The sequence below is a fragment of the Spermophilus citellus genome (assembly GCF_964194105.1).
Source record: "Spermophilus citellus genome assembly, chromosome: 7".
Taxonomy (NCBI): domain Eukaryota; kingdom Metazoa; phylum Chordata; class Mammalia; order Rodentia; family Sciuridae; genus Spermophilus; species Spermophilus citellus.
The window spans coordinates 38,740,118-38,766,422 of NC_138188.1; the positions used below are offsets into that span (position 1 = coordinate 38,740,118).

Below are 26,305 nucleotides of genomic sequence, written 5' to 3' on the forward strand. Positions count from 1 at the left end.
GTTTTTAGATGAGATTGAGACTTCAATCAGCAGACACTGAGTAAGGTAGACCATACTCCATAATGTGGGTAGGCCTCATCCATTCAGTTGAAGACCTTAAGAGAAAAAGATGAACCTCCCTAGAGGACATGAGAATCTGGCAGCCCTTTTGGGTTCAGACTGCAACTCTCCCCCACAGGCTTTGGACCTGCCAAGCCCTCCTCAAATGCACGAGCCAAGTGTAAAATAATAAATTCCTCTCTGCCTCTGCGCCTCTCTCTCTCTCTCTCTCTCTCTCTCTCTCTCTCTCTCACACACACACACACACACACACACACAGTCAGGAAGGAAAAACTTCCTCTACCTTCTTAGGTTTAGTGCTTGGGGACCCACAAATGAAATCAGCAAAACACAGATTATCAAGGAAAAAGACAGATTTTTGTTCATTCAGGAGTTCACACTTAAAAAAAATGTGACTAAGAGATCATTAGAATTTAAAGTATATATACCATCTTAATAGAAGAAGGAGAAAGGGAGAAACAGGGAAAACCAGTGACTTTTAGGGAAGACGGATGGCCTTTGGAAGGCTACACGGGAGACATGATAGTTTGTGACCATTTCTGTTTAGGTAGGGCCCTGACTCCTCTGTTGCCTGCTATTAGTCAATCTTTCCTGTTTGGAAAACTCTGGAGGAGGGGGTTTGGGACAGTGGCGTTATTTTGGAAGGCTCTGCTTGTAAACAGATGGGAGGATCCAGAACCTGCATCTCTTGACTCTCAAACCCTTTCAGCTCCAGATAATTGGGACAGTGGCACCTTCTGGCCCCTCTGCCTCCTGTTGGCCCTGTCTTTTCACAGAGCTCTGGGTTTCCGATGGGGAGGGTGTTCAGAATTACTCAACAAGTGAGAGCGATTATGATTAATCATTACTCAATTGTTCTAAGGGAGATATTAGATGATATTTTGAATCTCTTATATTACTTTAATGGAATTTTTAAGATCTAAGAATTATTCAAACATCTGGGCTTGGAGTATAGATCAGTGTAGAGCATTTACCTAGAATGCACAAGGCCCTGGGTTTGACCCCAGACACACACACACACACACACACACACACACACACACACACACACGGAAACCTACAACCACACGGTAGTAGGACTGATTTCAATATAGTACCATGTTATGGTTTGGATCTGAATGTCCCCTAAAAGGTCAAGTGTTGAAGGCTTGGTCCCCAGTATATTCCGAGGTAGGGCTTCTTGGAAATGATTGTATCATGAGGGTTTTGATCTCGCCAGTGGATTGATTCATTTGATGGATTAATAATTTGGATGGACTTCTGGGATACGATAGAAACTGTATGCAGGTGGGGCATAGTGGGAGAAAGTAGGTCACTGGAGGCATGCTCTCAAGGACTATATCTTGTCCCTGGCCCCTTTCCAACTCTCTCTCTCTGTCTCTGCCTCTCTCTTTGCTCCTGGCTGCAGGAACTGAACAGCTTTCTTCCTCTGTGCCCTTTGCCAAGATGTCCAGCTACCCCTCAGGCCCAAAGCAAAGGAGCCATCTAACCATGGACTGAAAACTGGGAAGTGACGAGCCAAAGTCAACCTTTCCACTTTAAGTTTTTATTGTCAGGCATTTGGGCACAGCGAGGAAAACACATCGGAACTCAGCAGCCAAATTCTAACTCCTCCACGTGGTTGATGGTGGAGTCTCTAAAACAAGGTTGCCTTTGGTCAGAATATTTGAACATGGAGGCAAGCATTTAATTTTGACCTGTTTTTGAATTTTATTTTATTTTTTTAGGGCTGGAGATGAAACCCAAAGCCTAACAAATGCTCGTGCTCTACCACTGAGCTATACCCGCAGCCCCAACCTGACTTTTGAAAAATAGCCAAACAATATAATATACTAATACAAAGGGGAAGAGTCCTTATCTTTGATTCTTTTTTAAAGTTGTTTTACCGTATTGTACAAAAATGAGTATTTTGAACAATCAAAAAAAACTTGTGAATTTTATCAACAAGAAATATTACTTGATTCTTAAAATTAATTTGCAGTAACTTTTTAAAAAATCATTTATTTTTTTTAGTTGTAGTTGGACACAATACCTTTATGCCAGCCATTTATTTATTTATTTATTTATTTATTTATTTATTTTTAAAGAGAGAGTCAGAGAGAGAGAGAATTTTTTAATATTTATTTTTTAGTTTTTGGCGGACACAACATCTTTGTTTGTATGTGGTGCTGAGGATCGAACCTGGGCCGCACGCATGCCAGGGGAGCGCGCTACCGCTTGAGCCACATCCCCAGCCCCCATTCATTTATTTTTATGTGGTGCTGAGGATTGAACCCAAGGCCCTCGCACATGCTAGGCAAGCGCTCTACGGCTGAGCCACAACCCCAGCCCTAATTTGCAGTAACTTTTAAAGCATGACCTATGATCAAAGTAACTAGTATTTTGAAGTTAGATAGATTCTACATCATGTGGAAATAAAATGTTGAGTTGATTTTCCTATGTAGGTTCCAGGGTTGTATTAGGTAAGCATAAGCCATGTTATGATAACAAGCAAATCCCAAAGTCTCAACAGCTTCCAATGAAAAAGATGATTTCCCATTCACACGCAGCCCCATACATAGCCCACTGCTCTCCAGGATGTCTCTCTTCCAAGCAGTGACTCAGAGATCCAGGCTGCTTCCATCTTCAGCTCCAGTGGAAGTTGTCCTTCCAGTCCCAGTGGCTGAACAAAAAGCAGAGAACTCAGAGAGAGCTATTCCAGCCTCCGCTGGGAAGTGACACGCTTCTGTCCCCTGGAACCTGTCCGCAGTTCCTGCGGACGGGTGAGGGAGCTGGCTGGTGTTATCCTCTTTGTGCCCAGAAAGGAGAGGTGATCCAAATATGGTGACCACTGGCCATCACTGGTAGTCAGTGGCTGTCCTGACTCTCAAGGTCAGGGAGTCCCAGAGGGCACACGAACAAGGACAGTCAGAAGGCAGAGGGTGGGGAGACCCACAATTTCTCCAGATGACTTCGTTGAAGGGCTACCACCCGCTTCTGAGCCCACTTCAGTTTTATAAAATGAAATGTCAGCAAGCTTTTCCCGGAAGATGCCACCTTCACCTACTGGATCATTGCTGGAAACTGCTTCATTAAGCAAAGCCCTTCTCCAAAGAGTCTGCAGTTTCGAGTGTTTTGATTAAAACTGTTGACGACACTAGAGAAGGGGCAGGTCAGAAACATCTGTTCGGTGAAAGAGAAAGGCTTCCCACATTTTCATGCCAACTTTTTGTATTTTTAAGAGGTTCATTCAAATGAGATCATGTTTGCTCTAGGTAGTGGTGTCCTCTCCAGCCGGGGCAAAGGCCCAGACGGAGAGTTACCCAGTGGAGAGGCCCAGGACCCCTCCCGCCTGCCTTCACAAGCATTCAAAATACATTAAGCCTCTCTCCTTCTTTATCCTCCCCAAAGAGGATTTCATTCTTTGCCTTGACAAGTCTGGGAGTTAATTTGACAAAGAAGTCAAAAGCTTTCCCAGGCGTTCACAGGGTCTCCAAGACAGAGTCAACTGTGAGGTTTTGTGATAAAGTAAAAGGTGAAGACCACTTGAGATTTTTTTGCAGGTTTTGTTCTGATCCATCAGTGCAGCAGAACAAGAGCAAATAACCATGCAAGCCGGTGGCTTCAGCACTTCTTTACCACAGAATTCCATGCCAGCAGCCCCATCTTGGCAGGTCGGCAGGGCAAATCCCACGGTGTGGTCCTCGTGTACGGGCAAGTGAATCTCCGCTCCCTTGAGGGTTCTAAGAGTCCATTGTAATCTCTGTGTGGGGTGTACCCACACAAGAGCCTCTGTTAATGCTCTGGAATATATTCCAATCCAACAACAAGTTTTTCCTGCACCTGCCTGTTTGGACTTTACCAAAAAATGCTGCCTCCCTCAGCAGCCTCTCCTGTTTGTCCAAAGCGCCCTGCAAGGTAATGAGCCTAACAGTACCTTACAAAGCTGCCAGGGAGCAAGTCTAGGGTCAAAGCCCCTTCGTGCTATTTCCAAAGACAGTGCAGGGGTGAGAGTTGCTAATGCAGAAGACCAAAGTGATCAGCTTCGTGGCTGCCTCCACACTAGAGGGAGGAGAGGAAGCTTGGATCAGCGACACAGGAAGGCATAAGGGACAGGGTGTGTGTCCTGCCTCTAGGGACATTTAGTTGGGAGGAGAATGTACAGGTGATCTCAGAATGGCTTGTGGTTCTCTTGTCTTTCCTAATTACTTGTCCAAAGGCTGCGGTCAGTCATCCCTGAAGGACACATCAAGGTCACCTGGACCTGGTACCCTGGACATGCTATTTGAGAGCTGTTCATCATGGCCTGCAACCCTGGAGGTTTCCAAGCTCCTGGACACTCGCCATTTGACCACGTTAAAGCTGCTTAGAGTGAATTCCAAGGGCCATTGTGAGCCCAAGGACAGTGTGTTCATGCCTGCTGGAAGTCATGGAGGTAGTACAGACTCCTTCCTGGAGGCACCTAGTCCTGTTCCAGCTCTTTGATTCCCTTGGAGACATGCAGTCCTGGCTTCAGTCCTGATCTACTTGGATGGAAGTCTAACTGAATCCTTCTGTCACATTTCAAATCCATCTGATAGATGAAGAGGTGAATGTTACTATATAAATTACACCTCAACAAAACAACTTTTTATTTATTTTATTTTGAGATAGTGTTGTTGAGGGCCTCACTAAGTTGCCAAAGCTGGCCTCCAATTTGAGATCCTCCTGCCTCAGCCTCCCGAGTTGCTGGGATTACAAGCATGCACCACCACACCTGGAAACAAATACATAGATTTTTTAAAATCTATCTTTGAAGTTACAGTTTATCTCCATAACTCTCCCTCCAGGCTCTTATTATACACAATGTAAGTACACAGACACTGGGTGAATAAGTTCCAGAAGATAGCAAGCCTGCATTTTCCTATCTTTTGCTTGCCGGAGGCTTGGTGGCTTGTGGGAGAAGAGAGACACCTGGTAGCACTTCCTGATGCAGCCCTGCAGACACCATGGGAAAACCCCAGAAGTCCTGATGGGCTCTGGATACAGCGAGGTCCAGAGTCACAGAACAGCAGCCCAAGGAATGGCTGCACATCAAAGCATCCAACTGAGTTTCTTTTTTCCACAATAAAATTTGATTGCAATTTTTTCTTCAAAAACTCCCCCTATTCTCTGGCAGTCTCCTATGCACAGTTCTTTATGAGTGCAGAGCAAATAAAAAAGTTAAAAATAAAGGTGTTAAAACAAAGTCACCGTATGCCCACAAAGTGCGATAATGACAGTGACGAGCTTCACCTCGTGGAGTAATGCTGGTTGGTCCCCCTCATCTTGTCTCTAGTCATCTCACCGGGCAGTCTGCAGGACCTTGGGATCTGATGGTGGTGAGGGGCGGAGGGGTCTTGAGGAAAGTCTAGAGAAGGCTTCAATTCTTTCCCAAAAAGCCTTTTTTTGATATCCGGAATGGAAAATGTAAAAAGAGAAACCATGAATGTGAGTAATTTCTACTAAGGTTGATTTATGGCAGAAATTGGCTTCTTCCAAATGGAAGTCATTACTTACTCAGACCAGGAAATGCACTCACATAAAAAGAAAAAGAAAAAATAATATTATTCTGAATCCGATGCCATAAACAATCCTCTTCTTATGTTGTTATAGCCTGGATTAAAGAAGAAGTAAAAGAAGTATGGCAGGCAGCCCCTGAGACTGTCCCCAAGGATCCCCCTCTGCTGCCTAATCCCTTCACCAAGAGAGGAGACTGAGCAAATGGAATATGGTAGAAATGTTGAGATTGCCAGTTCCAAGATTAGGTTACAAAGACCATGGCTCCTGTTTGGGTGCCCTCTGTTTGTCTCTCTGTCTCTCCTTCCTCTTCTCCACCATGGAGACAGTCAACTACAGTGTTACAGACAGCTGAGATAGAGTCTTGACCAACAACCACAGGGGTGACCTTAGAAGCAGATGCCCCAACTTCAGTGGGACCTTCAAATGAGACCACAGCCCTGGCCGCCATCTTGCAACCTTGCAGGAGATCTTGAGCCAGAGACACCCACCTAAGCCATGTCCACATTGTTTACTCACAGAAACCATGAAATAATAAATGTTGGTTGTTTTAAGCCACTAAATTTGGGGGCAATTTGTTTCACAGCGATAGACAGCTAACACAAGAGGTCATTGGGCTGGGGATGTGGCTCAAGCGGTAGTGCGCTCGCCTGGCATGCTTGCGTCCTGGGTTCGATCCTCAGCACCACATACAAATAAAGATGTTGTGTCTGCCGAAAACTAAAAAATAAAAATATTAAAAATTCTCTCTATCTTTCTATCTCTCTCGATCTCTCTTTAAAAAAAAAAAAAAAAGAGGGGCTGGGGATGTGGCTCAAGCGGTAGCGCGCTCGCCTGGCATGCGTCCGGCCCGGGTTCGATCCTCAGCACCACATACCAACAAAGATGGTGTGTCCGCCGAGAACTGAAAATAAATATTAAAAATTCTCTCTCTCTCTCTCCTCTCTCACTCTCTCTTAAAAAAAAAAAAAAAAAAAAGAGGTCATACCTTCGGACACACACTCTTTCCTTTGTTCTAAGGCAAATACTGGAACCAGTTCTAGCATAGAGAGGAAGGTTTCATCATCATAACTATAGTCTCAAATACCAAAAGTATCCTCATTCGCTGTATTGCAAATTGCTCATGGATTGGTATTTGGTTTTGGTTTTATTTTATTTTATTTTTACTTTGTTTGTTTGAGGTACTGGAGACTGAACCCAAAAGGGCTCTACCACTGAGCTACAATCCCCCCATCCTCTTTATTTTTACTTATTGTGATTTTTAGTTTTTGTTGTATTAGGGATTGAACTTAGGGGGCATTCTACCTCTGAGCCCTTTTTTTTTTTTTTTTTTTTTTGAGACAAGGTCTCCCTAAGTTTGGCCCCAAACTTGTGATCCTCCTGCCTCAGCCTCCCTGATCAGGGGAGATGACAGGGTGGGCCACTGCTCCCAGCACCACTTGAATCTTCCTGGTGCTCTATGAAATGCCAACAATTAAAGTCACTCCCAGTGCCCAACTCCTTTATAAAGAAAGTCACATCTTCCTGTGCAGTTTGAAGGCCAACCATGGGAACGCTACTGTCTGTGCACACTGTGGAGTTCAGGGTGATTTTACGTTGTTATTTTTCAAGGTCATCCTTTAGGTCACTGAGTGGCCTTTTCAGTGTTGGGAGAGAAGCAGCCACCGGCTCTGCCTTGGTGGGTCCAGGTCTCAGTCCCTTGTCTGCTGTCCCCCCAGGGAGAAGGCGGACGACCCTAGGAAGCACCCTTTCTTCCAGACGGTCAACTTCCCGCGCCTGGAGGCCGGCCTCGTGGAGCCCCCATTCGTGCCCGACCCGTCAGTGGTTTATGCCAAGGACGTGGATGAGATCGACGACTTCTCCGAGGTCCGCGGGGTGGAATTCGACGACAAAGACAAGCAGTTCTTCCAAAGATTTTCCACAGGCGCTGTCCCCGTGGCGTGGCAGGAAGAAATCATAGAGACGGGATTGTTCGAGGAACTCAATGACCCCAACAGGTCGTCCGGGGACGGGAAGGGCGATTCCTCCAAGTCTGGGGTGTGCCTGTTGCTCTAGAGGGTTCCCCCAGCAGCAGCGGGGAGCAGCCTGGGTGCCCGGGACCCAGAACCTGCTGAACCAGGGCTGGTCAGTGGGAGGACACTGCCAACCAGGACTGGTCACGACAGGGGGGCTCGAGGCTGAGATGTGGGGTGCCCCTGTCTCTGTCCCCCTGGCCCCCATGAAAATCAGCAGAGCCCCGTTTTCACTAAGGTCTGGGGAAAGGAACCCTCAGGTTTATTTTTGCTAAAACTACAAGCCTGAGCCCTTCCCCATCACGTCTGTGTGAATGACGCAAAGTCCCAGGGACAGAGAATGGAACTTTGGGGTGGACCCAGCAAATGAGCATTTGCAATTCTTAGTCAATAATCATTTTAGTTTTTCCTCTGTTTATATTCTTTCTTCTCCTCATCCTTCAGCATTTTGTCTGCTTCTGTGCTTACAAAAAGGATTTTTGAAGCTGGGAATCAGTGTCCCTGATGTTTCTGTCCCTAAACAGAAATGGATTGTTAATATTTTGGCAAGTGTTCGGATCACAGGATCATTTTTAATTTCACTGACAGTTTTACATTTTTTAAAAATAATTTATTATGATAATGTTCAAGCATTTTTTGATTTTTTTTTTTTTTTTTTTTTTAGTTATAGGTGAACACAACATCTCCATCTCGTTTATTTATTTTTATGTGGTGCTGAGGATCAAAACCAGTGCCTCACACAGGCGAGGCAAGTGCTCTGCCATGGAGCCACAACCCCAGCCCATGTTCAAGCATTTTTATTGTAAATCTCTATAAGAAGTTAATTCTGTAAGTTTAGTTGAGGCTTTTAAGTGATATACTATAAATTGCTTATACATGCAATTTTATCTTCCATCAGTTCCCAAACTTTACTGAAATTTGGAATTGCCTAAGGATCTTTTCAAAATTGATGCCTCTTACCCCCACACATTCTGATTCCCACCCCTAGGTATGAAGTACAACCTGAGCATTTAGAGTTTCAAAAATCCCCAGATGATTCTAATGTAGAGCAAATTTTGATAGATGAGCTGGGCATGGTGGCCGATGCCTGTACTCCCAGCTGCTCCAGAGTCTCAGGCAGGAGGATCACAAGTTGGAGGATAGCCAGGGCAATTTAGTGAGACCCTGTCTCAAAATGAAAGTGTAAAAAGAGCTCAGGATATAGGTAAAGTGCTTGCCGAGCATATGCAAGGCCCTGGGTTCTCCCCAGTACCACACGCACACACTACGTTTTTGGTAGATGCACTATGTATGTGTACATATTATTACATGTGGGTCTTGTGTTAGTGAGATTTGTGATACTATAATAAAATGCCTGAAATTATCAATTTAAGAAGAGAAAAGGCTTATTTGGGTTCTTGGTTTTGAAAGTTTCTGTCCATGGTTGGTTGGTCCAGTTGCTATCTTGGTCTGAGGCAAGATAGTGGAAGACGGTTACCTCCAAGCAGCAGGAAAGCAAGGGAGGGGAAGAGGAGGGGCCCAGATCCTGCCATCTCCTTCCAGTGCATGTTTCCAGTGCCCTGGATTACATTCACTGGGCCCCAGCGCCTAAGGATCCCAGCCACCCAATAGCACCACAGGCTTTAGACCAATCTTTCAACACGTGGGCCCTTGAAGGATGCTTGTCCAAACCACAGCAGGTCCTTATTTTGGTTATTCCAAACTTCAGTCATACATTGGACAGCCACTTTCCAAATGTCCAAGACCATGTCATTCTGACAACTGCAGTGCAAATCAAAAAGAAGATAAATGGTATTGTCTTACAGAGTCTCTTCTCCTTGCACCTTGATCTCCTCACATTATCTTGGAAGGACCATCTCTTGGCTCGTAAAGGCCTCAGGAGACACATGGGTAGAAAGTGAGTTGGATAAATGGCGGCCTCATTTCAGGTGCCCAGCCAGTGCTGTGTTGTAGCATTTGTACTTCCTAAAAGCCCAGCAGAAGTGAGAAGACCAAGGCTAAAAAGAACATTTGAATCACAAATATAAATCTGGGTGATATATTTAAACAAAAAAAAAAAAAAAAAAAAAGAAGGAGGAGGAGGAGACGGAGGAGAAGATAGATGTGTGCACAAGGAAATCTCACTTGTCCCAGTGGTGAAACATTTGGTTGAAGTCGGTTTCCAAGTTTTGTCTCTTGAGGACTCAATCCAAGCTTGTAAAGTACAGACCGAAAAAAAAAAGAAAGAAAAAAAAAGAAAAGTTGGTTAGCTGGGTCTGGCTGACAGTAATCCCCAAGTGCAAGACAGCATTAACTGTATCTGGAATGAAAAAGAAGAAACTTGCTGGGAGCAGAATCCTGGCTCAGTGCACATGGTACACTCCCATGCCCCTCCTGAACTTCAGCACACTTCCTGCTTCTCTGAAGCCCCACCTGGACACACTGCAGAATCCGGAGTCACCAAGATAGGATTCAGGGGTGTCCAGCAGAACCTTCCTAAGGCAAGAAAGTAGATTGTATTTTCTTGCTTTTCTTTCTTCTTCTTCCTCCTCCTCCTCCTCCTCCTCCTCTTCTTCTTCTTCTTCTTTTTTTTTTTTTTTTACCAGGGATTGAACCCAGAGGCTCTCAACCACTGAGCCATATCCCCAGCCCATTTTTTACTTTTTATTTTCAGATAGGGTCTCGCTAAATTGCTTAGGGCCTCACTAAATTGCTGAGGCTGACTTTGAACTTGTGATCCTGGTCCTTCAGTCTCCCAAACCGCCTAGGATTAAAAACATGCACCACCATGCCCAGCTAAAATTTCTAACAAGTCTATTTAACAACAACAACAAAAAAAAAAAAATGGACTAGAAATCCAAATATCCAGAGCAATTCAATAGAAGAGTTCAAAGGATTTGGCTTTACAAACATTAGATGTTTTTTAAAAATAATGTCTTGATGGGCATGGTGGCACATGTCTGTAATCTCAGACTTGGGAGGCCAAAACAGGAGGGCTAAATGTTTGAGGCCAGACTTGGTAATTTAGCAAGACCCTGTCTCAAAATAAAAAATAAAAAGGGTTGGTGATGTAACTAGTGTGATACAGTGCCCCTGGGTTAAATTCCCAGTAACACATTCTCTCTCTCTCTCTCTCTCTCTCTCTCTCTCTCTCTCTCTCTTTCTCACACACACACACACACACACACACACACACACACACACACACACATATCCCTATTTAAAAAGGGACAAAACCAGTGAAACTCCACATCATGAACAACCACAAGAATGGAATTAATTAGAATAAGTTATACTCTGTATGTATAATGAGTCAAAACACACTCTGCTGTTTTTTTATATCTACAAAGAAAAAATTTTTAAAAAGGGGGAGGGGGAAAGGTAAATAAAGTTATCTGCTGTGGAAATCTCATTTAGCCAGTGACCAAGCACCACTCAGAGGGTGGGAGAACTCAGGTTTATTTACCAGTGGGCCAGGTGAGCTAGCGCTCCAGGTTCTGGGCAGCGAGCTGAGGTTACATGAGGCTTTTATAGGAAATTCGACATCCTTTCTGAGCCATTACAACTTTGGTGGGTTTGAATTCTTGGCCTGTGTGACCAAACACCATGCACAGGAATTCTCGTGATGAGCAATTCACAGATGGCGAACAAAAGTGTGAAACACCTGCATGTGACATTGCAAGTGAAGTGGCCTTCACCACAGGCAGCAGTGACTCAAAATAACTTAAGCTTACATCCCTAAGAGTTATTAAAACCAAAACAACAACAAAAAACACCTAGCATAGAAATGCCACTATTTAAACAACACTCTAAAGACACCAGTAATTAAGTATCGCTTAAGTAACACTCTTCCTCTCTTTACAATGACCCAAGCTATTCAGTAATATTTCCCTCTTCATAACTACTTCATTAAAATAGATAAATAAATAAAAATGGACAAAGGACTTGAAGAAAGGCAAAACAAAAGTAAAATAAATAAAAGTAATATATGGTTGCATTGGGTCCTTAATGTAAATATTCACTGCTTTTGATAAACTTTAAATACAAATCTGTTTCATTTCTTAGAACTAACACAGGAAAATAATTAAATAAGTCACAAATAACTGTAGAAGTAGTCAAATAGCCATGACCTAGGAAGTTTGTGTTGAAATCTAATTATATGTTGAACTCTATCCTAGGTGGTGCTGGGAATGCCATAGAGAAACAAGATGGCCATCTAAAAAGGCCCCTTGTGTGATGTCAAATGCAGATCCCGGTTGGTGTTATCATTCCCATTTGAAATGAGGAAACTGAGGCTTTACAACTCTCCCAAGTCATATTTTTTCAGAGTTGGTGTAAAGACTGGCAATGACTGGACGTAAAGCACGTGGTACAGCCTGAGGTGTAGTGGGGGCATGGTCATCTGAAGACAGTGGCCAGTAGGTAGGCTTGGGTTGAAAGGGAATGATTCGAGGTCAGAGGTCAAAACAATTCAGGGCTGAACCAGCCCCCCTCATGAAAAGTTCCGGAGGAAGTGAGAAAAGGAAGATAGCTGGGTTCCTGGGAGTGGTTGGGAAGCAAATTTTCCTTGTGCAATGAAAGAAAAGTTCTAAGGAACTCACATGAGGCCAAGGCAGCGGGATGGAGGCATGCCCCCCCCCCTGGGCAGGCCAGGGGAGGAGAAATGCTGGAAAGGGTGCAGATACAAAGAGGTTGCAGGCAAGTCACGAGTGGAGACTTAACTAAGATGCAGCCTGGGGCCTCCTCAAAGGAAGGAAGCGATTATTGAGAAGGAATGATACTTGCTTGTTTTTCAAACATTAAAATGAGCTTGTGTGTGGGTTGTTTTTTTTTTTCCTTAAGTTTAATAAACATCATGAGACATCAAAGACTTAATGTGAGTTAAATATTTAGACAAAGAAGAACCAGGGAGAAGTCATTTTTATTCTTCCAATTTGCAAGGTGTAGGCTGGGGATATAGCTCAGTTGGTAGAGTGCTTGCCTCCCATGCACAAGGCCCTGGGTTCAATCCCTAGCACCACCAAAAAAAAAAAAAAAAAAAAAAAAAAAAAAAAAAAATCCCAGTTTGCCAGGAATTATTTTGAGAAAAACAATCATTTATTTATTTATTTTGGTACTGGGGGTTGAATCCAAGGGTATTTAACCACTGACCCATATCCCCAGCCCTTTTTACTTTTTATTTCAAGACAAGGTCTTGCCAAATTCCTTAGGACCTTGCTAAGTTGCTGAGGCTGGCCTCAAACTTGTGAACTTCTTTCATCAGCCTCCTGAATCAATGGGTTTACAGGCATACATCACAGCACTCGGCAAATGTTTGTTTCTTAAAGGAGAAGATGAATTTGGATTTTTTTTCCTTTTTGGTGGTGCTGAGGATGAAAATCTAAACTTGTGCAGGCTAAGCACACAGCCTACCCCTGAGTTTTGTCCCCAGAAGATAGATTAATTACTTGGAGGGGCTTAGAATAACCCTGCAAAGCAGGGGGTATTTTCACAGGAAAGAGTGATGAGTTATTGGTTTTAATGCGGAAAGCTACAACGGTTTAAAAATCACTCTCAGGTTTTTATTTGAAATATAAATGTTAAGATGCTTCTAATTTAGGGAACCAGGCATGAATGTGAAATAATTTAACAATTTAAGTCTGGCTTCTCAGGAATTGCTAGAGGCATGAATAATGAGATTGCACAGATCCACTTTTTAAAGACCATTATATTTTATGTCTCATCAGAGCAGTTGAATAAGAAGTCGTAAACTATGTAAATTTTTGCATAGTAAAATGTAATGAAAACCAATTAATGAAAACAAAGACTGTTTGATTTTTCCCCCTTTTATTTATTTATTTATACAAATAGAGTCTCTGATTTTTAATGGTTGTTTTGGGCACATATAAACCTTAAAGGGGGGAGGGATGATACGAGGAAAAAAAGATAAACATGAGAAATATTTTGTGCTTGAAAGATTTACCTTATTGGCCATTTTGATTATCAGAAAATAAAAATAAAAATACTTGCCTAATTTTCTTGGATTATCTAGAGGGAAAAAAACGCAGTTACTTAGATTTAGTTATCCTTTCAATAACTAGTTATACCTGCCCCATGACAGCCTCCGTTTTGGCTTGGAGAGATACTGTGCATTCTGTTTCCTCAAGGTGATGATGATGGTGATGGTGATTATTTGGTACCAGGAACTGAACCCAGGGGCGCTCAACCACTGAGCTGCATCCTCAGCCCTTTTTTTTTAAAAAAACAAATACATAAATTAAAATTTTATTTATGAATATATGAATCATACCACATATCTCCTTCAATAATTTCAAAAGCAAGTAATATATTTTCTTTAGTCAAACTGATGAACTATTATTAAAGTATTTTTGCAAAATATTTGATCAAGATATGAGCATAAATTCAGAGGTCACAAATCTGTGTTTTTTATTTTGAGACAGGGTCTCCTAAATTGCTTAGGGCCTCACTATGTTGCTGAGGCTAGCTTTGAACTCACAATCCTCCCACCTCAGGCTCCCAAACCACTGGGATTACAGGCATGAGCCACTGCACCTGCCTCTTCAGGATTATTGGATTACAAAGTTTTTGTTTGTTTTGGTCCTGGAGACTGAATCCAGAGGTGCTCGACCATTGAGCCACATCCCCAGCCCTTTTTATTTTTTATTTTGAGACAGGGTCTCACTAAATTGATGAATCTGTTATGGCAAGATTGCAATAAATCATTGAGTTGATCTTAAAGCAGGAGATGGAAACTTTATTCACCAGTTGGCGGTCTGGATCCATCAGCTGGTGGGCCAAGGGCAGGCTGCAAGTCTACACCCTTCGACCCCCTCCTGAGGTTTGAGTACACCTTTTATAGTCTAAAACCATGTTAATCATAAGTGGCTGTTGCTATGATTCAAAACAATAAACAATTATCATGAGATCTAAAATCACAAGTAGAAGGGGCAGTGAGTTAAAATGTCCCTAGTTGAGTACAAGTTAGAGAATGGTTACTAACTTCTAGACAATCAATCTCTGATAGGGTACATTGTCCAAGAAAAATAGTAACCAAAGAAAGAACAATTTTACATTGTATAAGAATTGCCATTTTGTGTTGCCAAGCATGCTATGCTAAGCAACTGTTGATGGGTTGGTTCAGAGCTGGGGCTTTCCCAGGGGAGAAGTAGTTTTTACATGACATGGAGTCTCAGGGCAAAGTGTAATCTGTTTGGTCATTGCCCACGTAGCCTGGCCCATAACAAGTCTGACCTTGAACTTGGGATTCTCCTGCCTCAGCCTCCGGAGTCGCTGGGATTACAGGTGTGCCCCATTTTGCCCAGCTAGGAAAGAGTTTTTTTATTTCCCCTGTGCATCAGTACATCTTCATCTCTCTCTGCATGGAGATGGAGTTTGTATTTGAAATCAGGGGGGAAATATTATTTAATGCAGAATGAAACCCTTCATGACTGGAGAGGGGGACGAGGCACATGTGCAGACTGACTCTGGTCATAACCAGCCCCTCAGGACCCTGCTCTCTCCACCAGAGGCATCAGCCTACACACTGGGAACAAGGCCAAGGCTCCAGGTCCAAGACAGCTGGTGACTGAAGTGGGGCCAGATCAGGACCCTACAACCCAGGCTGAGTACTGTCTGCTCAGAGGTGTAGTTTCACTACACAAAATCAGAGAAATTAGAGAAAGGACAAAGTAGAAAACCTTCATGTACTTTTAAATATCCTCCTTTTAGCTGGGCACGGTGGCACAAGCCTGTAATCCTAGCAACTCAGGGGGCTGATGCAGGAGGATTCCAAGTTTAAGGCCAGCTTCAGCCACTTAGCAGGACCCTGTCTCAAAGTAAAAAAATTAAAAGGGCTGAAGATGTAGCTCAGGGTTCAATCTCCAGGACCGCAAAATACATAGAAGCATAAATAAATAAAATATCCTCTTTCAAAGTAGTTGACATTTAACAAAGTAAGCATTGGAAACCCTATGGCTATCCCTCAAGGGTTTTTTTTTTCTAGAATAACAGATGTCCTGAACTATGAGAGACAGAGAGAGAGAGAGAGAGAGAGAGAGAGAGAGAGAGAGAGAGAGTTTTAATATTTATTTATGTTTTTAGTTTTTGGCGGACACAACATCTTTGTTTGTATGTGGTGCTGAGGATGGAACCCGGGCCGCATGCATGCCAGGCGAGCACGCTACCGCTTGAGCTGAAAAACCAGCCTCTATCTCAGAGCAAAACCTGTCCAAGGAAGGGACATGGCCTTTGTCCTTGGAAAGACCCACAGAGCACTCCTAGGCACATTCCCACTCTGCTAAGTTGTTTATCTACAAATAACAGGAGAGATCTGCTGCGCCAGGTGTCCCTGACTCAGTCAGGCTAGGTGGGTATCCATAGCAACCCCCTAGCAGCCACCAATCAGCATGAGACAGGGAAATACCTGGGATGCCAGATGACCCTCCCAGTAGTTTATGGTAGTTGATAACATGGTGGAAAACCATGTAGTTCAGGATGTACACCCCTCTTGGCTTAAACCAATCAGTTCAAATGAATACCCTTTTTGTACTGACCAATCACCCCTACCCTACTTGTTCCCGTCAGTGAATGTGCTAATCATGTTTTAGAGTTGTTATTTGATTTTCCTGCGGTGTGTGATGATTTGCTATGATGTATGTGAAGTCCCTGCCTTCTCCAAAGAATGTATAAAACTGCTGCAAACCCTGGGCTCAGGGCCTCTCAGCGTCACCAGTTGCTGTGTGTGTGTGCTCGGAGGACCCAGCTAGCTCGAAATAAACACCTCTTTGCTGCTTACATCGATCTTGGGTCTCTGGTGGTCTTTGGGGGTCCCGAATTTGAGCATAACAGAGCCACATCCCCAGCCCTGGTTTTGTTTTTACTGACCTATGAAGCCTCAAAATCTGGGAATCCTTGAGCTGAACCATCTTGAATCATGTTTTGATCTATTGTAGAGAAACATTTGTGCTTTAATAGAAAAGCAAGCATTGTCTAGAGAAGGCTTTACATATTTTTTTCTAAGACCAGATAGTGTAAGGGTCCGGCGAAGCATTGGAGAAAGAGACCACACGAGACTAACTTCATGCAATGGCAAGGGGGATTTATTAGGGATCCATTCCAGCGCGCTGGGGCTCCGTGCTCACTCAAGAAGGGAGAGCAGCCCAGAGCCCAGAGCAGAGGTCAAGCAGAGCTTAAGTACACTTTTTGGAGAGGGCAGGGGGCTTTGCATGCATCAGAACAAATCATCATGAGGCGCGGGAAAATTGAACAACAACTCTGAGAGGTGATTAGCACATTCATTGGCGGGAACAGAGCGGGCGGGGGTGATTGGTTACTCCTAAGCAGGGTACACATTTAAACTGATTGGTTCGGGCCCTGTGACAAACTGCACAGGGCCCTAGGCTAAATGGCCAGTAGGGCGTTGTCTTAACTATCTCAGGAATTTCAGGTAGCAGAGGAACTTTGCGATGCCCGGGTCTTTTACATGTTAATTTTGCAGTTTAGAATCAGCTTAGAAATTTTACCCTTACATTCCCCACTCCTTTTTCTGACTACTTTTAATCTTAAAAGTAATGAATCATAATTATTGGGGAGTCTCATTTTTCATCTCTGTCAGTGGAGCATATTGCCTTCTGATTACCATGGGTTGTCCTGTGTTTCCTGGAATCATTTTTAGCATGGCCTCCATTTTAGATTTCACTTGGTATTAGACCCCGATTTATCTAACTACACTGACTACCTAACTTTAAATCTGGCTTCATTCCCCCCTCTAATTTGGGAACTCCTTACTGCTGTGAGGAAGGGGGACGAAGAGGATCTCTCTGGCTTCTTCAGGCTGAAAAGGGACGGTGTGGGGCAAGCAGTTTGGAGTCCCCCTTAAAAATATCGGGCCTATCGAGTGGTCCATGCTAAAAGTCCAATTGAGAAGTAATAGGCTGGAGGGCCATTCGAGTGATAGGTGGTCTATAAGAGAAACAAGAATTCATTAGTACTGGAACCAGATTGATGCAGCAAGAAATGCCACAGCACAGAAATATGCCAATGAGTATAATGGCCAAGACAAAGATCAACAATGTTTTCTATCAGGCAGTACCAGGAACTAGGAGTTAAGATACTGTTTCCACGACAATGTTGCTGAGGACATGGCTTCTATCTGAGCATGTAAATCTTTAAGGATATTTGTCACATTGTCAGAAATGTCAGGGATGTCAACACAACAACTAACATTTAGGGTTACAGATGTCTTTTCCCTTAAGATATAGTCTAATAATTTAATGCCATCTGATCCTGCAAAATCCTTTTACTAGTATGACCTCTGTGTCTAATAGAGAAATCTTTAATTCTGCTACTCAGGGCTGGATAACCATACTAGCAAACGTCAAGCCTACCTGCGTTGGTTAGAAATAAAGGCCTTAGACTAAAAGTACTCTAGCAGTCCCTTTGACAGTTATCAGGTATTTCTGTCTAAGAATCTCTTTTGTAGCCTCCAGTCTACTTATTTATGGAAGTTACATTTAACTATTATTATCATTTAAGATGTCCAGGAACAGCTGTGCTTTGGCTTTGACTGTCTTTGCTAAGTGTTTAAGATGAAGCAAGTCAAACTGATTTCTGTTTCTACCTATTGTTAACAGTCAGCTGAGTCTCCTGGGAGTCCTCGGGAACTTCACAGCAGCTTCTCAGTTCTGCTAGTGCCATTTGCGCTGGGATGGGTCCAGGCCTTCAGAAGCATCAGGGATGTCTCCCTTCTCTGATGACCCTCCTCTTTACAGCAAATGCACTGATTGGCCTTCTGCCCTCCACTGGTCTCATTAATCTCCCTGTTCGGGAAGTTGTGTGGCCTAGAGTTGCAGAGCCCTTTGAAAAAGTTCCCTATTCCCTGATTCAGACTGACTCAGAGGGCAAAAGCCAAATTTTTAATTTTAAAACTTAATCTTAAACATCTAGCAAATAAGTCAACAGCCTTATATTAAGGGTGCTGAACTTTAATGTCTATCTCTCTATCCTGTAGGTGATAACTCCTTATCTTAAGTTAACCCAGGTTGTGAGTTCTTAAAGCAGTACCTCTTTAAAAAATTAACAGGCAATCCTTAGACCATCTAAAAGCAAACTTCAAAACAAAACTAACTAGGATAAAAACATATTTAGTTTACATAATAGCTACCTTGAATTCTGGCAGAGTTATACATTATAATCCCCTGTTTGAGGTCCTGGCAATCGTGACAAAAACCAACTTTTGGACACAACCTTAAATGCACTGAAATCTGGTCTATTTTTTTATAGTCGCCTTCATATGCAGTGAGATGGGACATAGAGCCTTATCTCAAGTAAGGTGGGGCTCTTCATAAATCTTAAATACTATAGTTCTGAAGCTGATCTTTGCTTTTTAGACATCATTTTACAAAGTCTACATAAATTGTTGTTCAAGTTCACATGAATATTAGCTAACACAACATAATATCACATCTAAAACATGAATTAAAGGAAGGCTGGAAGCTTCTAACCTCTTGTTGGAAAGTAGCAAAGTATTTTTGTGTTTTATAATAAAACCTTTACCCAGATTAGGCTCTCATTAACTTAAAAATACATTTAAATTGTGTCTCAGTGTAGAAAGCAACATAGAACTTTACATATCTTACTGATAACAAGTCCAGTTATAGAACACAAATGATATAATTGAATCTCCAACATGTTTTTTTTCTTTGAACCTAAAATTACCATATAACTTTAGAACACCAGCTTGTAAAGCTTCTACCTTACAGACTTGTATACCTGGAAGATATGAACACATTAGTAACATCACAATTACATTGATGATTTTATGCTAACCAAGTTTGGCTTTTAAAGAAATAACATATCACAATTCTCTAAAACAACAGCACTTGTTTAACCAGCTGCTTAATTTCTTTAAGATTACTTGCTCAAAAACTTATAACCAACTTGCACTTACTTAAACCCTCTTAATTACTTAATCACATAGACTCTCTTATCCAGAAACACATTTTCCCTCTATTAAATCCATACCTAGAACCTTCTAGTTTCTCTTTTCTATCTGTTAACCTCCTTCTGTTCACATCTTGAAACAATACTTGTAAACTTTTTAATTTAAGCAGATTTAACATTTTATTAGGGCCTTTTTGAACACCTAGAAAAACTTATAAGTTTAATTTAAAAAACATCTTTACTTTTATCTGTTTACCCAATCTAAATTGAACCATTTGAATCACGTGAATCAAAGATATTTGGATCCATTTTTAATTTTTTTATGAGCGCTCCTCATCTGTTAATTGTCATATCACTGCAGGATATATGGACATACACACATACAGACATACCGACATTCAACACATAACAAGAGTAACACATAACACAAAAGGCCTTGAAGCCTCCTCAGATGAAATCTTATTGCAATGTTTAAAAAAAAAAACTCCAGTTGATCAAAAATAGAACTTATCAGAAAAACAGTAACTTGTCTGTAGGATAAAAATCATGAGCCCAAAAAAAATATAGAATCTAAGAAAAGACAAAAGTTCTAGAAAAAAAATTGACCGGCCAGTAATTAGTAAATGCCATACAATTTACTTTTTGGTTTAATCTAGTTTGAGTTCCCATAAAAAGACACTTTTACCCTTTTTTTTTCCTTGGGCCTGAGTTCCAAGCTTCTTCTGTTTGCATATCAGCTTAAGCCCTGGCTAAGGTCTGGAAGGAGCAGGGAAAAACTGCTATTTTGAGCAGACACTTTAGGCCTAAGGCATTTTAACCTTAAGTTATATTTTCCAGATTTGGATGTTGAAAATTATGAAAGAAATTTAAGAAGCAATTCCCAAAATTTTATATCTTTTTACACTAGAAAAACTTGCTTACATAAAACTGGAAATAGGATCTCTACCATCAGAAGAAATTTCTTTAAGACCTCTAAGCCACTTTGCTTGTTCTGAAGTTTCTAAAGTAGCATTAAGTTACATTAAATTTGCCTGAAAAATTTAAAAAAAAGAACTACACACTACCATGCATATCTGAAATTAAGCTTTAAAAATTTCTAAGACTGTTGCTATTTAATTATCTAATGTTATTTTAATAAGTCAGACCAACATTTTAATTTAACACTTTTTTTTTTAAATCTTACACACAGAGAAACAGATACCAAATCATAATTTACTATCCTTGCCCAAATCAATGCACTGTATACCTAGTGAAATCTCCTTAGGCTACCCAGTTCAAAAATTGATGAAAAATAAAACTGAATGATTGGGAGTTACTTGCCAACTTGGAAGTAGAGTTCTTTTAATTTTCTATCCTAAGTATTTAAGTTCTCTGGCATGAATTATCTGAAATCACAAGCTAAACAATTACCTAACCCTAACTTTTAACTGCAAGATTATGCAATGTTTCAATCTCATTTAGATACCAGATGTTACAATGAAACATCTTTTAGACACACATTTAGCCTAGATTATCCCCAAGAAACAATCTATAATAACCTTTAAAACAGACCAGATAAGAAAAAATCTCTCTAGGTTTTGAACTTTTATTTAATTATGACTCCTATCAGTGGCACCTTAGATTTCCCATGAGTGGACCAGATGTTCTCACATAGGGGTATCTATAGGTGTAAAATCAAGGGTCTCAGTGTGACTGACTTTACTGCATTTAGGTGGAGTAATCCTTACAGTGCAGAGGAAAAAATGAGGAAATTTCCCCAAAGCGAAAATGGCTCTGGCAGCTGCTGGGAATTCCTCAGTTTTCCCTTTCACTTACAGGATTAGCTTCTCCAGTTTGGTTTGACCTTAGGCACTAGGCATTTTTTTTTCCTCACTTTTTAGTAGCCAGCTCCCAAAATGCTCATCCTCTGCTTGCAGTTGTTTTGAGTGCTAGGCTTCCCCAAGAAAGCAGAGTGGAGACTCCTTAGAAGTCTCCTCGGGAGTGTTAAAATTTGTGACTGAAAATTTGGTTCCCATCTCTAAAGCCAATTAACACCAATTTAATAACGAGGACAGGGCTTTGAGAAAAGTCAAAGCAAAATGTCAAAGTTGTTAAATCTCCAGCAGGCATCTCTATTTGCACTCAAGCTGATTACGGGAGGGAAAGAAAACATTGCTTCCCTAGTCTCAGTATTTAGCCTTAGTTGGAATTTATCACCGGCCTTGGGCTGCATTTCCAAGCAGCCCGACTCTAGAAAGACCCGTTCGCTTCTTCGGCCCCGGGATTTGGTGATCACTGTGGCCAGGGAGGGCTGTAACACTCAGGGGTTTGGGGACCCGGTCCCTTTTACCCCCATGAGGGAGGGAGAGGGCCAGGTGCCCCCGAGCCACTTTTTTTGCTCACCGGGCGGACGGAGGGGGGGGCAGTCCCCCGCCAACCCCACCCGCTCTGCTATGGTGCAAATGCGCCCGGTGGCAACCGTTTGCCGGACCTCACCCCCGATTCCGTCCGCCCGTCCCCCACGCCCGCGGGAGCATTCCCCCCCCTCCCGGGAGGGGAGACGGCCACGGGCGGAGAAGACAGGTGGGTGGAGGGGCCGGGAGGAACAGGGACAGGACAGATCCGCCATACCGCGGGTGGAATCCTCCCAGCAGACTGCGCGGACCCCACCCATGCAGGAAGAGATTCGAAGAGGTCCTGAAAGGTTAGAAGCCATGATCTGGATGGCCATGCGGCCCCGGCTGAAAGACAATATCTCTGACTTTGCAGATTAGAGAGAGAGATGGAGGGACTCTCCTGGGGGCCATTCAACTCCGAGGGTGGGCCACTCTGAATCGCAGAGAGACAATACAAACGTGACACAAACACGGACACACAGTAAATGTTCAACACAAATTCAGAAGCAAAAATTAAAGACAGACAGTCGACTTAACCAGAGGAAAAAAGCCAGACGGGTTGGCAGCAAAACACACCGACGAGGGTTCATCCGCCCCTCTACCTGATCGGGGGCACCTCCGTCCCCCTGAGTCCCCCAAAGCGTCCCTTGGGGGGTGGCCTGTGGCTCCTGGAACACGTCTGTCCGCCACCGCCAGGGGGAGCTTACGCTCTCCACTGACAGCCACACACACACACTGCCAACCCCACACGAGGCTCTGAGAGCTTATGCCCTCTGGGGACTTACGCCCACCATTGAGCCGCCAGAGACCGAACCTGAGCAATCGCACCTGAGCGATCTGAGCGATCGCACCTGAGCGATTGCGAAAGAAGAACAAGGGGGAGAAAAGGAGAAGAAGGAGGGGAGAGAGAGAGAAAGAGAGAGAGAAAGGCGCCTTACTTACCCCCGAAGCAGTTCGTTGGGTCTCCCTGTACGGCGATGCGCAGTTCCCGGCCAACGCACCAAATGTAAGGGTCCGGCGGCGAAGCGTCGGAGAAAGAGACCACACGAGACTAGCTTCATGCAATGGCAAGGGGGATTTATTAGGGATCCATTCCAGTGCGCTGGGGCTCCGTGCTCACTCAAGAAGGGAGAGCAGCCCAGAGCAGAGGTCAAGCAGAGCTTAAGTACACTTTTTGGAGAGGGCAGGGGGCTTTGCATGCATCAGAACAAATCATCATGAGGCGCGGGAAAATTGAACAACAACTCTGAGAGGTGATTAGCACATTCATTGGCGGGAACAGAGCGGGCGGGGGTGATTGGTTACTCCTAAGCAGGGTACACATTTAAACTGATTGGTTCGGGCCCTGTGACAAACTGCACAGGGCCCTAGGCTAAATGGCCAGTAGGGCGTTGTCTTAACTATCTCAGGAATTTAACTATTTCAGGAATTTTGCAGTTTAGAATCAGCTTAGAAATTTTACCCTTACATTAGCAGTTATTTCAGATTTGCAGATGACAGCTGCTTCTCTCTTCCTTCATGGGTGTGTTCCAATAAAACTTTATATTAGCAACAAGAAGCAGTGGTGCCAGGCTCAGACCACAGCACTAGTTTACTGATCCTATCCTAAAGTAACTCATATCAAACTGGATCACCTGCTGCAGTGGAAGACACTCTACAAGGGCTGATTTTTTCTGAGTCATGGCTCCTGTCTTGTGGGCTGTCTTGTCCCTGCGTCTTAATCTTCTTTTCTCATAGGAGAACCAATTGGATTGGATTAGGGCCCACCTCAATGACCTCATTTTAACTTAATTACCTCTTTAAAGATCCTATCTCCAAACAGAGTTGTGAGGTGTTGGGGGTTAGGACTTCAGCACCTGAATTTGGGGCCCAGGATTCTGCCCACACACTCCCCAAGCCAGCTTTATGTCCATCTGCTCATTCATTCCAATGTCCCATGCTCCACCCGCCCTTGTGCTGTCTTTGTTTCAATAATTTTAACACCAGGTTTCCTCCTTGCTGAGTTCAATTGCATATTTTGTGTTCATTTTTATTTGGGTTAACTATCCGTTAACCCAACTCAGAATGTCACTGGGGATCAGGAACCCGAGGCTTCAGCAAAAGCTTTTAGAAAGAGCCCAATCTCCTTTTGTTGTCTTATGAAACACACAGTAGGGAGAAGATCCCCTAAACGAAGGGCTGGGGTGAGGGTGGCAACCCCAAAAGGCAGCTAGCATTCCCCCCAGGGTCCAGTTGAGGTGCACGGCCAACCGACTACAGTTTATTTTTAAACTAATGTACCCCACCCTGCCTCTCCCATCTGCATTGCCAGCTGTCTTGCCCATCCCTGCATCCAGCCCCAGCATGCAGTGGGAAAAGCTGTTGGGGCAGAGAGAAGCAAGAAGGAGAAAGCCAAAAGCCAAAGCACCAAGAAAGACTTCAGTGGTTCCTCTGCTAATCTGCTGAGTTGCTGAGCCCTGGGGCCATCCTTGCCATGAACATTCCAGAGCCGCACCCAATGCAGGCAATATTTTTGAGTTACTGATCCAGCAACTCCCCTTCCCCTGGTTGACAGATAAAATGCAGGATGCCAGTTAAATCTGAGTTGCATAGAAGCAATAAATGTTTTTTTTTTTTTTCTGGTATAAATATGTCCCAAATGTTGCATGGGACATATTTATAGAGAAAAAAAAGAAATTATCCAGTGGGATGCAGTGGTGCATGCCTATAATCCTAGATACTTGGGAGGCTGAGGAAGAAGGATTTCAAGTTTGAGGTCAGTCTGGGCACTTAGTCTCAAAATAAGATCTTTAAAAAGGGGATCTAGAGCTGTAGCTCAGTGGTGGAGTACTCAGCTCACATGTGTGAGGCCCTGGGTTCAGTCCTTAGTACCGAAAAATTATCTGTAGTCCTTGAGCACAGGTAACTGTCTACTTTATGGCCAGGATTCATTTAATGTAGGGAACTCCTAGCATAATCTTGTTCCACTTGAGTTGCTGAAGTCTGAATTTTCTGTGAATCTGGCAAATGAGTCCTTGGGTAGAGTTTTTGAGGTTTTTGTTTTTGTTTTAATTTAGTTTGTAGTTGTAGAGGGGCAGTGCCGCAGTCTGGCTGGGCACAAAATCACGAGCCACTCACAGCCTTGTAGATTCAAACAGCAATTCTTTATTCCTGAACTCACACAGGCACTCTACACACTGAGGAAATCCACATTCTGGGCCAAATCCACGTTCTCCACCAGGCTCTAATCAGCAGGATACGCCCTATTCCCGGCAGGGTACACCTTAAACCTGGAACCGTCCTAAACCCAAGGAGCGGGATACTCCCTAAAACCTGATCCGCCCTAATCCAGTAGGATCCTCCCTAAACCCGGATCCACCCTGGTCCTTGAGCAAGGCCACCTTTCTCAAACATACATGCAAAGTCACTGCAAATGTCCAAGGCAAGTCCATTTCCACGAGTCCTTCCTCTAAGCAACATGGGGTACGTTGGCAAGGAAATTGTCATACCTACTTGGCTAATGGCTCTCAGCAGGGCAGAATGCCTTTATTTTATTTGCTTATTTTTATGTGGTACTAAGAATAAACCCAGTGCCTCACACATGCTAGACAAGCACTCTGCTCTGCCACTGAGCCACAACCCCAGCCCAGGTTTTGAGTATTTTTTTTTTTTTTAGCAAGCTCTCTCCTAAAAATAGTTACCTGGGGCCAGGTGTGGCACCTGCAGATCCAGAGGCTGAGGCAGGAGAATCATGAGTTCAAAGCCAGCCTCAGCAACTTAGCGAGGCCCTAAAACAACTCAGTGAGACTCTGTCTCTAAATAAAATACAAATAGGGCTTAGAATGTGGCTCAGTGATTAAGCACCTCTGGGTTCAATCCCTGGTACCAAAAAAAAAAAAAAAGAAAAAGAAAAGAAAGTAATAACCAGGTCAGTGCCAGAGACATCACCACCACTACCATCAATAATAACAACACAATGAATGCTTCCACTTACGGAGTACATGTGATGTGCTAGGCGCTGGGCACGTTTTCATGTACTGCTTCCAAAGCTCACAGTCATCCCGTGAAATAGGTAAATCTGAATTTTATAGATGAAAGGGAAACTCCAGAGGTTAACTAACCTGCCCCAGGTCACAGAAAGCCCTGAGTTAACCCAGGTCTATCTGACACCACTTAGCAGTAAGATCACCAGTGGCTCAAAGTAGGAACTGCCTCTGTCCTAAAATGTCTCCTATGGCCTTAGAGCTGAGAGTTAGTGGAATACGCTCAAATAAGAAATAATTTTTAAAATATATTTCATAGTCCCTAAATGGACTAGCAGGCTGGAGTGAGAGTGAGCCACCTAGGACACAGATATTGAAGGTGACATTCTTCGTCATGTATAGTATGGACAATTACAAAAACTGGACAGCGAGTGTCTCCTTAAATCTTGCTCCTGGCTTG

The 26,305-nt window shown here is 43.2% G+C and overlaps 1 protein-coding gene across 1 annotated transcript in view; it reads left to right on the forward strand.

The window, feature by feature from the left end:
* GRK7 (G protein-coupled receptor kinase 7) overlaps window positions 1–8,229 on the forward strand; it is a 38,407-nt gene extending 30,178 nt beyond the window's left edge. Inside the window, exon 4 of the mRNA XM_081301825.1 lies at window positions 7,296–8,229. Coding sequence (XP_081157951.1) covers window positions 7,296–7,632 — 337 coding nt within the window. The 3' untranslated portion in view covers window positions 7,633–8,229. The remainder of the gene's footprint in view (window positions 1–7,295) is intronic.
* The last annotated feature ends 18,076 nt before the right edge of the window (window positions 8,230–26,305 follow it).